The sequence below is a fragment of the Tiliqua scincoides genome, chromosome 2 (genome assembly GCF_035046505.1).
Source record: "Tiliqua scincoides isolate rTilSci1 chromosome 2, rTilSci1.hap2, whole genome shotgun sequence".
NCBI classification, from domain to species: domain Eukaryota; kingdom Metazoa; phylum Chordata; class Lepidosauria; order Squamata; family Scincidae; genus Tiliqua; species Tiliqua scincoides.
Genome location: NC_089822.1, coordinates 101,124,418 through 101,137,959, shown reverse-complemented (window position 1 = coordinate 101,137,959; position 13,542 = coordinate 101,124,418). Strand labels below are relative to the sequence as shown.

Here is a 13,542-nt window from a genome sequence, read left to right as displayed (position 1 = left end):
CTTCACTCTTATGCTTGCTGTTGCCTGTAGCTGATCAGTCCTCTTTGTTTCTCTTGTTCCATCACCAGCCTTTTACATCATCTTCCAGACAGAGAACCCCAAAAACCTGGGACAGTTCTACAACTACCCCATGTCTCTCTTCACCACCTTTGAGCTGTTCCTCACCATCATTGATGGTCCTGCCAACTATGACGTGGATTTGCCGTTCATGTACAGTGTGGTGTACTTTGCTTTTGCCATCATTGCTGCTTTGCTGATGCTCAATTTGCTGATTGCCATGATGGGGGACACCCATTGGCGTGTGGCCAATGAACGGGATGAACTTTGGCGGGCACAGGTAAGAACACGGCGGTACAGTGCAGAGATGCCTGAGGTACAAGAAGAGGTTTCATATGAGAAGGGGGAGTGAGAAGCCATCTGTGCTTGCTTAGTACAATATAAGTAAGAACTAGTCCCGGGGTGTCACACTTAAGACTTCTGGGCTGAATGCACCCTCCCAGAAGCAATTTATCTGGCCCCCATGCTCTCCCAGCATGAAAATTGGGCTCTCTCATATCTTGAAAATATGAACAAGAGTTGCACTTTTTCTCTTCTGTCATTTGCAGCGAATGAGTTTCTATGTGAGAACAAAGTGCTTTTTGTGGTCGTCACCTGCTTAGTGATGTCACTTTTGGCCCTCAGTAGGCAGCATGAATGCTAATTTCAGTTCTCTGTATGAAATGAGTTTGACACCCCTGAACTAGGTTCTTGTCACTGTTCTTTTTAAGTCAGCATGATGAAGTACTGTATCCAGAGAGAGGCAATATCTTGTCCTGAACAAGTGATACATTGTCCCAAATATAAAACCCAGCCACCTTTTATTTCACAGAGTGTAAAACTTAAATAAATAAAATAAACTTTTCGGTTTGTCTTTTTTCTACAGTATTTGTTCAGTGTCACATTACCTTTTAAAATCAAACAAATCTGAAGAACCATCTAACTTTATATGGGTTATATTAAGGTGGAACCGTCTAACGATTTAAAGAAGCAAACATACGGAGCCAACTTAAACATTTGCCATTTGTCAAGGAACATTTCTTACAACTGGTGGGGGCCCGAGCCTGTTGCAGTAGCATCTAGATTCTACTTTCAAATAGATCAGCTAGTTGGTGTGATCACCTCCCATGGCAGTGTAATTGCTGCCCAGGGAGCTGTGAAAATGGGTTCTGGACACCTGATCTGGTGTCCCACATATGTTTGACCCACATAGAAGGTGAACCTAGACATGATTGCAGCCAATCATTAACTGCAATAAAGCAGTTTTCTGTGGCAACCATATCACTGAGGTAGCATAAGACTCATCCCATGGACTTGTGTGTCTGTAGCTGAAAGAAACTGAACTGCCATCAAAAGGCTTGTGCCAGGCAAGAATATTTCTAGTGTAAAAATTCAAAATTTCAACTTCGGTTTTGTGCTTGTGGATGCATAGAATGTGCAGAATATCTTCTTTCACCCTCAAGTGTTTCTGTCTCTACCCTCCCTCCCATGCGCCAGGTTTCTGTTGGAGCTCTTCGCATTTGTCATGGGGAAGCTGTTTTATAAGATGCAGTGCTTTCCTTCTCCCTCTGCAGAGCTCAGAGTAGTTTTCATATGATCCTCAGAGGCAATTTACCAGGCCCAATCTGGAACACCCTTACAAAGGTGGGCTTGCCCAGACTGTTTCCAAGTGATGTTTTCATCATATTACAGCCCCCCTTCTCATTTGATGGATATGGTTTGCACATGATGAAAAAGAGCCTGATAGCTAATGTCTGACTAAAATTCCTTGACTTGTCTCAGCTGTAACTACACCGTCAAGTTCCTCCCTCCTCAACATGATAATTTTTCAGTACTTTTTTTCTAATTAGCAGGACATTCCCAATAAATGTTTGAAAGAATTAAACATAATGATCAGCATTGTAACAACCCTTTGATTTCAGCAGGAAAAAAGAAGTGACTGTGTGCAAGTGCCTCACTTTGCTTGGATTGTGCCCTGTCTGTTTGCCACATGTTTAAAAATTCACAACGGCTCTGCAAAGGAGATTAGGCAGCATGATGGTAGCAAGTACAAAAGTGCCCAGTGAGCTTCATGACTGAACAAGGATTTGAACCCAGGTCTTCCCAGTCCCTGATCAGTATATCACACTGGCCTGCTTGCTGTCAATATTTTAGTTAACATTTTATGAATTCATAAATGGTTAATTGTATGGTTAATTGTAGCTGGATTGATAATGCAGAGCATGATAAATGACTATGGGCCCAATCCTATCCAACTTTCAAGTACTGATTCAGCCCTGCCAATGGGGTATGCATTACATTCTGCAATGGGTGAGCAGTCACTGAGGCCTCCTCAAGGTAAAGGAATGTTTGTTCCCTTGCCTCGGGGCTGCATTGTAGATGCATCAGCACTAGAAAATTGGATAGGATTGAGCCCTATATCCTTTTGGGGGTGGGAAGGCTAATAATTCAGGTTTTGAATTAGACTGATTGTAAAATTATACAAGATGAGATAAATTATTAAAATTTATGATGGACAGTGTAGTGGATATGGTGTTGTACTCTAATCTCATGCTCAGCCATGAACCTCACCAGTTGACCATGGGCCATTCACTTTCTCCTGGGCTAACCTACCTCATAGGGCTGTTGATGGTTGGCAACCTTTGGTCTCGAAAGACTATGGTATAAGCCTACAGCACCCAGTATTCCCAGGCGGTCTCCCATCCAAGTACTAACCAGGCCTGACCCTGCTTAGCTTCCAAGATCAGGCATGTGCAGGGTAACTTGCTGTCACAGGCTAACAAAACAGTACAGGTCACCCAACAAATAAGTAACCAACAAAAAACCAGTGGCCAGCTTGATGACACTCACACATCTGAATCACAGTTCTAGTATTAGCTCTGATACATGGAAATGAGGTCTGACTTATACTTAACACCTCATTGGTTCCCTGCGGTGTTGTAATAATACCTCATTGGATCTCACTGGTCAGTTTTGAATTAATAAAATCTATCCTATAAAAAGTGGGAGATTCAGGCCCCAATCCTATCCTCTACCAACAAAGGGTTGGCAACCTTCAGTCTCGAAAGACTATAGTATAAGCCTACAGCACCTGGTATTCCCAGGCGGTCTCCCATCCAAGTACTAACCAGGCCTGACCCTGCTTAGCTTCTGAGATCAGACAGGATCAGGCATGTGCAGGGTAACAGTTGCTGTGAGGATAAAAAGGGTTAGCCCTCATGGACACTGCCTTGAGTTCCTTGGAGGAAGGGTGGGAAAGTAATGTGATGATTGTAATTGAAGAATATGAACCTGTATATCTGTGCTGATTTAGCTGATGGATTTGTCCCTTTGTTCTTATGCAGGTTGTTGCCACTACAGTCATGCTTCAGCAGAAGCTCCCACGATGTCTCTGGCCCCGCTCTGGGATCTGTGGTCAAGAGTATGGACTCGGGGATAGGTGGTATCTTAGGTGAGTCTCTTTTATTTAGGCGTAGGTCTGGGATGGTGCAGCAATTGTAACTTGTTGCCTAAATATTCAGGACATATGTGTCAGGCTCCAGGCTGGGATCATGGATGTCCATACACATATGAATGCATATTGCTCTCTCTTGGAGCATGAACTACAGAAAATATGGCTGAATTGATCTGGCAAATGCAGGTTCAGGTTCCTAGAATTCATGCTAAACTTGTCCAGTACAGAGACTTTATAGTAACTGTCAGGCGCTTGTAGTGGTAGCTTGCTGATCAGAGCGGTTGATCTTTTTTTTTTTTTTTTTTGCCTTTTTTCCCCTTGAAAAGTGGAGGGGCGGAGCAAAAAAGGCACTGCCAGTCAGTAACTCACCCAACAAATCAGTAACCTACAAAAAACCAGTGATCAACTTGGTGGCACTCACACAACTGAATAGGTGGTCTAGTATTAACTCTGACTGCTATGAAGAATATTCATGTATCACTTTTCAACAAAAAAAGTTCACTAACCAGTTTATAGACAACGTCAAATAACTAATTGGCTCCCTGTCCCCAAAGGGCTCACAATCTAAAAAGATGCAGAAGAATACCAGCGAACAGCCATTAGAAAAGACACTGTGCTGGGATGAAAGGAACAGTTACTCTCCCCTTGCTAAATATAAGAGGAGCTTCCCTTGAAAGTGTCTCTTTACCTAGTCAGCAGGGGTAACTGTATTATGATACATGGAAATGAGAGCTGACTCATGCGAACACCTTATTGGTTCCATGCTGCATCATAATTATGCCTCATTGGCTCTTTGAACAATCAGGCTCTTTGGTCAGATTTTAGTTAAGGAAATCCACTTTTTGATACATAAGGCAGTTTCCTTTTGCTGGTAATTTCCTTTTGCTGGTAATTTTGCTATAACTTTTAATAATAAGTTATTATTAAAAGAAGTAATTATTATTATTATTATTATAAGAAGAAGAAGAAGAATAAAGGTAATTCAGTGTGGTTTTTTTCCCTTGCATTCTGCATTAAATTACCTATTGAATGATATATAACATGATGGTATTATTCATAAATACCGAGGTTTCACAATTTTGGCCCCTAGTGTCAGGGGCCATGGCCATGTTGGCAGTATAAATTGAGACAGGCATTAATCTAATTCTTTCTAATCCCCACAGGGTGGAAGAGCGTCTGGACTCCAACAAACACAAACAACAGCTGCTTCGCTGTACAGAGGCCTTTAAGAATTCGGACAAGGAGGAAGCTGATAAGTGTTCTGTGAAACTGGAACTGGGCGAAATTTCTGTCTTGAATGGCAAATCATCTCCATCAGTCTCACGGAACACATCCGTGTGCAGTTCCCATCGCGGGTGGCAGATCCTTCGGCAGAACACCTTCAGCCACCTCCGTGGGGAAGTCAATCTTGCCTTGGAAGAAGAGGTCTACCATATCTGAGATGCTTCTACACTGAGTGTTCACACCATGGCTATTTTGTGCTGTGTCACAAATTCCTCCAGAAGCTGATGGAAACTGGTGGCAGTGATCTCACGTTCTGTGATGGCTGCACTTGTTCTAGAGTCATCTCATCCTTGTGTTGATGCTGGCCCTCAAATATGCTTGTCACTACACTTCGGGGCAGTGGAGCTGAAACACACAGGGTGTTTTTTTACCTCTGGGATGTGCATCCCTATCTTGGAGAGGATATTTTAGTGAGAGCACTGGAGTTTATCAACATCAAAGGGATTCTCGTAGGAGTTCAATTATGATCTAATCAGTCATTCCTATCTCAACCTGTTCTCAGGCAGCATTCCACAAGAAACCTCTCTGTTGTCTGAAGAACAGACTCTATGGAAACTTTTAGATCAATTTTTTTTTTAAAACCACATAGTCATTAAACTCAGGGAACTAGCCAAAGTTGACATGGCTTGAAGCAGCCTGTCCACCACAGACAATTTGCCCTGGGGCAGGCACCAAAAGCAAAAGCATCAATTGAGCACATTTTCGGTACTACTGTCCCCAGAGCAACAGAGTGGGTGGTGCTTTTGGAGTACTGGAAACCAATGCACTTTATGTGACTGTGGATTGTATTGTATCCCAGTTAGTCTTTTCCTAGGGCTCTCTCATAGGGCTTCCTCCTTTTTTAAAAAGACTTTTCCTCCTCCACTGAACTGAACTCTGGTAATATTTTTTTATGGGGGAGAAGTTGTTTGTGAACACAATTGGGTTAACACACCCAGCTGCCACTATTAGTTCTTACTTTGTTGGACTATGTCTGGTTCTGTCCATCTCATCAGTTTCTATGCAGACTTTTTGTGGAAGGTTCTTCAGCTTTTGCTTTCTCCTGTGCTAATCCAAAATAAGATGCTTTAAGTGCCCTGTTGCTGTGAGAGAGCAAAAAAAAAGCTGGATTCAAAGGGCTGGATTACAATCCAGATTTGGTAGCTGGGGCTGGTTGATGGATGTTCCCAATCTCAGTGAACCACCTCACAGTCCCTCCCAATTGCAGGAGTCACACAATTTTTCTTAATGTAAGCATGGAGGCCCCTATACAAGTAGAGTGTCCAAGGCATTTTGAGGGAGGCTTAGAATGAAATCTATTAAGACTAGTTACATTCTTCAGATGGGTTTTGCGCATACATGGCCACCAAGCTAATGCAAGGCAAAGTTATAGGTTCTTGCTCAGTGAAAAGAACCGTGGAATTTCAGGGACAGTTCAAACTTGTAGAACGTTTCAGAGGGCTTTTCTACATCCTCACTTCCGAGTATGGTCCTAGCTTCTCTGCATTTTGCTATTGCAACTTGAAAGGACAACTTGTCTTTCAGCAACAGCAAGCTGAGTGAGGCTGATCCTTCTGCAATCTACCTCTGGCTTTTTGATGATCAAGTCCATTTCTAAAGGAAAAGCAATAACAAGACTGTTGCCATTCCAACAGCCGAACTCAGTGGAAAGTTACTTGCTTATCCTACGTAGCAAGAACAATGAGGGGAACTTCTGCATTGGGGAAAGAAAATATGTTTGCATTTGTATTGGCAAGATACATTTATACCACACCCAGAACCAAGTACTTTTAAAATGGAGAGCGTTCAATGTTAGTCCTTTATACTGTGATTGTTGCTGTCATGGAATTGGTTTGAACTGTGGCTCCAAAGACCTTTGTGGATTTTAGGGTCTTAAAACATATATAACAGGTATTCCCTAATGGAAATGCCATTTTCTGTCCCAATTTTGTCTCCATCTCAATAGTTTTCAGACTGTTTTGCAGGATATCCTGTGATTCTTCAGCAGCTTGGCCAGTGCTCCAGTTGAAGTGTGCATATGCCCTGAGCATGCCACAGATCGCTTGCTGGGATTCTGGGGCTGAAATGGGTCTTTGGCAAAGCTGAATGTTGAAGAAACAGTTCCCTGAAAGTGAAATGGTTGGAAACTACCTCTCTAGGTGAGGTGAATTTGAATGCATTCACTCTGATGAGCTGAGTTAACCTTGGTTGGTCTTACTGACATTTCTATGTCCAAATTTCCTTCTTACCCTTGGCAGAATTTGCCCTGTATATCTGTGGAGATGAGAAAGGTGATTTGCACATTCAAAAAAAAAAACACCCAGTGAATTGTGTGAATATGATTTGTGACTTGTAATCATAACTTCATCTCATTTCCTGATATTTGGGGAGAAGATGCTGTGTGTTCCTCTGCATTTATTTTCTCTCCAAATCTTGCCTTTCTTATCGTCTGACGAAATGCCATTGAACCCAGCTGAATGTAGCACCTTCTCCAATGGAATCAGCTCTGCTTTCAAATCCTCAAAATGACTGGACTGAATTATTATGGGGACCTACAGCATTCATCGCATTCTTTTCTTGCATCCATGCATTCCTATCCTCCTGATATATCTGTGGAAAACAGGGAAGAAAGATGAAGCTGAATATGGAACTGGGAAGTAGCAATATTCTGGAACTGGGCAGGTTGGTAAGGAGCTGAGAATATCCTGTTAGAGCTCCCATTACAGAACTGTAATTCCAGAGCTCCCTGGCAAAAGAATGTTTGTTTACTTGGTTAAGGCTGCAGTCCTATACACCCTAACCCAGTGTTTCTCAATGGTATTGGCACTACTAGTGATACTTGAGGTGGTGTCTGGTGGTACTTGCGGAGCCCCTGGATCCCTGCCGCCCAGCAGTGAGACCAGGAACACAACATAACAGCAGTAGGAGGCTCCAAGGTATGGTCTTCTATGCTCGAAAAAGCCCTCCTGTCCACCTTGAGCCTCTGGCCTCCCAACCCAGAATTGGCAATGATGTCATCACAGTTACTTCCAGTGGTATTTGAATAGATGGTCCATGTAAAGTGGTACAGCGGAGGACAAACACTGAGAAACACTATCCTCACCTGAGAGTCAGCCCCACAGAACACAGTGGGGTTTCTACTTCTCAGTAAACTTGTACAGGACTGTACTGTAAGTCCATAGTTCAGTATGTCCTAATTCATATCAAATGGCTTGATCTTCACCTGTGTAATCAAGCATATCTCTAGAGTCAAGCATGTATCTAGAATGAATTAAGGTAACACAAGTCCAAAATTGTTGCTATTTTGGCTTTTATGTTTTGCACTTTCAAATTCTGTAGCAGCGTATTAATGTAATTTTTTTCCCCATCTTGATGATTTTGGTGACTTGAGAATAAATAAAAGTCAAATTCTAATTTTTAATTATGTGAAAAATATTTTGCTGTCTGACTAAGCAGTTTAGGAGTTAAAACAATGTTCTGAGAATCTAAGAAAACCTTTGATTCCAAACAGCAGCTAAATATAGTTAGAAATATTAGCTGTTTTTTTCAAAGCCTTTGCTGTATTGCCAAAAACATTGAACTGTTTCAGAACCTTCAATTAACTGAGCCCTGCAATTAAGTCAGAGCATGCTCAGAATGCCACTGATGAGATGGAAAATCACCACTGATTTGGAGCTCTTGAAAAGCAATTTCACCAAGATTTAGCTATCTAGGAATATTATGTCACCGTTTTTTAACCAACATGGATCTTAATCAGGGTTTTATATGAGTTTTGCATTCAGATCTATTCTATGTTCAATGTTTTGTTTGGGATGTGATTTGTTTTATGGTGGCAATACAAAACTTTGTGTGGGAACTTGCAGAACAAACTTACTGTTGCCATTGATGTGGTATCTAAAAACCCACCTTTGTTCCTCTTTAATCAAGATTCCACAAACAGGACTTTAATGCATTTGTTAATGAAGGAGAAAGAATATAAAAAGGTGTTCCTTATGAAAATCCGCATCTGTATTGTAACAGTCTGCAAAAGTGACTCACCGTGGGTCAAAAGGCACCTCTGATAATGAACCTTGGTCTGAGATTGATATTTCTATTCTGCATCATTCGTGATTGCGGTGAAACTGTTTCAATTAAATTGTTTCAGATGTACATCAGTATAGTAACTGGAATATATTCAGCATGAAGAACCTGACACTTTGTACTGTCTCGAATGAGATCATTATTTTCTGTACTCTATTGTATTTTGCATCAAAAGCTGTTTTCTCATCAACTAGTGACCTCAAATTGTGTTGTAAGCACCTTCAAGAGTTCATTTTGTATTCCGAGAGCCTACAAGATATCAAAGTGATGGGTTTGTTGTTGATGTTGCGCAATATGAAAACAAAAGTATTTTATTGACAATAAATCCTTGATTCCTTCTTGAATGTGAACAGAATCTGTATGTTTTATTTCATGTGATGGTGATGTTATTGTTCTTACACTTCCTGTAATGGTTGATATGCTGTAGCTCCATCATTATACATAGTGCTTTAAGGAGTAATGTAAGTAAAAAAGGCAAATCTGTATAGTAGGGGTCTTACAATCTAAATTTTGACAGTGAGGAGGAAGGAAGTTCAGAAAAGATGAATTTGTTAGATTTTTCAGTTAAATGTACAATTTATTTAAGCTAATTTAGAGCCCAAGCCTATGTGTGTCTACTCAGAAGTAAGTCCCATTATAGTCAATGGGACTTGCTCCCAGGAAAGTGTGGATTGTAACTTTACTCCTGTCTGCTTCAGTTGGGTCCATGCACTATGCTTCCTTCCCTCTCACTCACACTAACCAAAAATGATTGAGTGGCAGTTTTCTTTCTCACACTAATCTCAAATCTATCTTGGGGCAGAGCACTAGGCCATCCAGCCAAGAAGCTGTAGCTAAAGTTTAGTCACAACCGGGAACACAGTCCCAACTCCAGGGCCATATTACAAGGGAACAGCTGCCATGCTCTGAACTGAGGGAACTAATTATTTAGTAACTAAATTCTACTTAAGTTATAATTATTTATATGGAGAAGCTATTGTAGTCATTTTAATCAGATGCCCTGGCTTCATCTGGATTCTGAGATTGCCTTCCAGTGTCCTTTTGGACCATTGGGTAGTCTGAATTGCCAACTTTCTGTTTAAAACTGAAAACAAGTTGTTGTTTTTTTTAGCTATTGTGGAAACAGAACGGTGACACAAAATGTGCAGACAATATTCTGCCCTGCTAGGAAGAAGCCAACAACAGATGTGCAGGCCTGTGCACCCATGCAATTGAGTGTGTGTGCGCGCGCACCCACTAGGAGTGGGACAGAAGGCAGTCAAGGTGTAGAAGTTGGTTTGACTTTCCCTCACACAGCAAGGCAGCGAGTGACCAAGCAAGTAAAGTGACTTTCAGGAGGAACACTGGGCTGGGATGGGACTATGGGGAGGATGAGTGGTCGTAGCAACCGTAACAAGTCAGAAGGTTGTACTAGCAGTGGTTGCTTGCCTTTTCACTGCAAGCCCACCCACCAGCCAGTCCCATATTTTTCAAATAAATTAGAGACTGTACAGTTCTTACCTAACCATTACTGGTAGGTTATTTTTTAGGATCTGAGGTAAAATCAGACAAAATTATAGTAAGACACCCCTCCCCCAAGTTTAACCCTCTGACTTATCCAAGGGACATAGAAAATTCTATTATTTTTGGTTCGACATCTGTGAGGCTGATTTATACTCAAGTATCTGTGGTATATGATGGGTATGTGCAACTTCCTGGTTTTAGAAGTACCTCAGAATGCCAAGTTCAAGCGAGTAACACCAGGATGCAGCTATTTTGTTATGTGGTGTGTTCTCTGAGGCACCCGGTGGGCCACGGTGAGATACAGGAAGCTCTACTAGATGGGCCTGATCCAGTGGGGTTCTTGTTCTTAATGAGACCCTAACTTGCAAAAAGAAGGCTAGTAACAGAGATAAATGAAAAACTCACCTACCCAAACAACTAAACCTCACATTTTGGAGTGTATACCCAATAGGAGGCTATAAGCAAGTATGCATTGGGAGGTGATTGCCCATCCTTAAAGAGTTTCTAGTGCATAATGTGTCTGCTCAGGTCTGATTGGTTTCATCCGTGTGTTCAGCAATGCTGGCAACAGTGCCTTAGCTGAGATTACACTGGCATTGAATTGCAGCAGCTGAAAACCTGAATGGCACTTGAGAAACTGCTTGATGCACCTGAAATGTACTACAAGTCACGTGTTGTTTCCTCTGTATGAATTTCTCTTTGGATGATAATTGAACTCCAGTAGCCTATGGAGAAAGTCAGAGCAAGATCTGGCAGGTCAGGGAAGCAGTAAACATGCTTTCTTTTCCTCTCACACATATGACCAATAGAGGGAAGAAAAGATTATTGCTCAGGTGTTTGGAAATGGAACTTCCTGGTAACTCTTCAAAGCTATCCATAGGCTACAATAAAAAAATCCAAGATTTTTCTCCCAAGGCATATGTGGGACATGCAGGAGAAGTACCAAACACCCAATGAAACTGTAGGACATACACAGACATACGTTGGACATGATGAGGTTGATCGAGTAGTAGAGGTGTGGAAAACGATGACCCTGGGGTCATCAGATGTCGGAAAAATTTTCACTCCCTAGGCACATGTGGGTCATGCAGGAGAAGTGCGGGACACTCAAGGAAACTGTAGGACATACACAGAGATACATGCAACAAGATGAGGGAGATTGAGGAAAAATGTCATACAGGAGTGAAAAACGATGGCTCCGGGGTCATCAGAAGTTGAAAAAAATCTCCTTTTCCTGACAAACATGATGGAGAGGTGTAGGACACCCAAGGAAACTGTAGCACATCCACATAGATATAAGGGACAAGATTAGGTAGATCATGGAAAAATGTCATACAGGGTTGGAAAACGATGACCCCAGGGTCATCAGATGTCAAAAAAATTTCGTTCTCCCGAGGCACATGTGGGACACGCAGGAGATATGCGGGACACCAAAGGAAACTGTAGGATATCCAAAGACGTATGTTGGACATGATGAGGTCAATCGAGGAAAAATGTAATACAGGCGTGGATAACGATGCCCCCGGGGTTATCAGATGTCAAAAATATTTCATTTTCACGAGGCACATGTCAGACATGCAGGAGCAGTGCAGGACACCCAAGGAAACTGTTGAGCATCCACAGAGATACGTGGGACAAGATGAGGGCGATAGAAGAAAAATGCGGATCAGGCCTGAAAAATGATAACCCCGCGGTAATCGAAAAAGTAGGTCGAAAAAAATATTGATCTTCCAAGGCACATGTGGACATGCAGGAGAAGCGCAGGATGCCCAAAAAAACTGTAGGGCATTCACAGACATACGCTTGACAAGATGAGGGCGATTGCAGAAAAATGTTGAGATATCTACATCTATCTAGAGCAGTGATTTTCAACCTTTTTCATCTCATGGCACACTGAAAAGGTACTAAAATTGTCAAGGCACACCATCAGTTTTTGGACAATTGACAAGGCACACCATGCTGTTAGTGGGGGGCGCATATCCCCCAAAGGTCCTATTAATAAATGACCCTCCACCAAACTCCCGCGGCACACCTGGGGATCATTCGCGGCACACTTGTGTGCCACGGCACAGTGGTTGAAAATGGCTGATCTAGAGATAAGGATGTGTTAATTGGCCAAAAAGTGGGCATTAGAAGGGAGATGGAAAATTTAGATGGGACAGTCATACAGACGTGGAAAACGGTGTCATCAGAAGTCAAAAAAATTTCATTCTCCTGAGGCACATGTGGCACATGCAGGAGAGGTGCGGGACACCCAAGGAAACTGTAGGTCATCCACAGGCATACATTGGAGAAGATGAGGGCGATTGAGGAAAAATGTTGTACAGTTGTGGAAAACGATAACCCCATGGTCATCAGATGTCAAAAATATTTTTTTCTCCTGAGGCACATGTGGGACATGCAAAGCAGGTGCTACAGGACCCTTCCTCTGTCAGTGACCAGGCCTTCAGCTGCAGCAATGGACAGGGCTTTGTAGCTGCAGTAAAAACAGTTACTGCAGTTTTCAGACAACATGAATGGTCAAGAACATGGGCCTGGTCTAGATAGTCTGGTCTGCCTTTGCCTAGCCAACCAGCTACTGTCTTCTGCCTGCTGTGCCTCAGGCCCCATTCTCAGACACTAAGTACAGGGACTGAGCTGGGAAAAAAAATGGCCACATCAACCTTGCTCTGACCCCTTCCTTCTCTGAGTATAGGCAAGATAGGGTTAATAATTGGCTGCCTCTCCTGGAAATTCTGGACTGGAGCCCAAAAGGCTTTCTGATGATGCTTGCATAGGAATACTTCGTGTATGTGCACTGTAATTCCTTCTGATTGCCTTTGCATGAGCTCAACAGGAAGGAGAACATGGGACAGAGGAGGAAGTGAAGGAAAGTTCACGTGTGCCAAAGTTGCTCTGAACTTGCCTGGTTGGTGCTATAATCAGAACCGCTGCATTGTTTACCCCACTTCTCACTGATGCAGTATCAACCTAACTTCCATCATGGTTTCCTCCAATCCACAAATTCTCAACATTCCTTCAATCCAATCTTCTGTCACACTTCTAAAAGATGCTTGGCTGTCTGTAGCTTATGCTAATACTGTAATATGCTATTGTCTGGTGGATGCCAGGAATGGAGAATGTAGCTGATCTGCATGAGTAATCTGAAACTATTCAGTCTGTAGGCAGCTTGGCACCACTGAGGTCTTTCACCATGTTATCTGCTT

At 42.3% G+C, this 13,542-nt stretch overlaps 1 protein-coding gene and 1 pseudogene across 1 annotated transcript in view; one reads left to right on the top strand and one right to left on the bottom strand.

Moving 5' to 3' along the window:
* The window catches only part of LOC136640119 (transient receptor potential cation channel subfamily V member 6-like), a 31,622-nt gene extending 26,692 nt beyond the window's left edge, over window positions 1-4,930 (top strand). The window contains exons 13-15 of the mRNA XM_066614977.1: window positions 69-337; window positions 3,381-3,487; window positions 4,654-4,930. Of these exons, the coding sequence (XP_066471074.1) occupies window positions 69-337; window positions 3,381-3,487; window positions 4,654-4,930 (653 nt within the window). The remainder of the gene's footprint in view (window positions 1-68; window positions 338-3,380; window positions 3,488-4,653) is intronic.
* Window positions 3,116-3,235, bottom strand: LOC136642612 (5S ribosomal RNA; annotated as a pseudogene).
* Window positions 4,931-13,542: the final 8,612 nt, after the last annotated feature.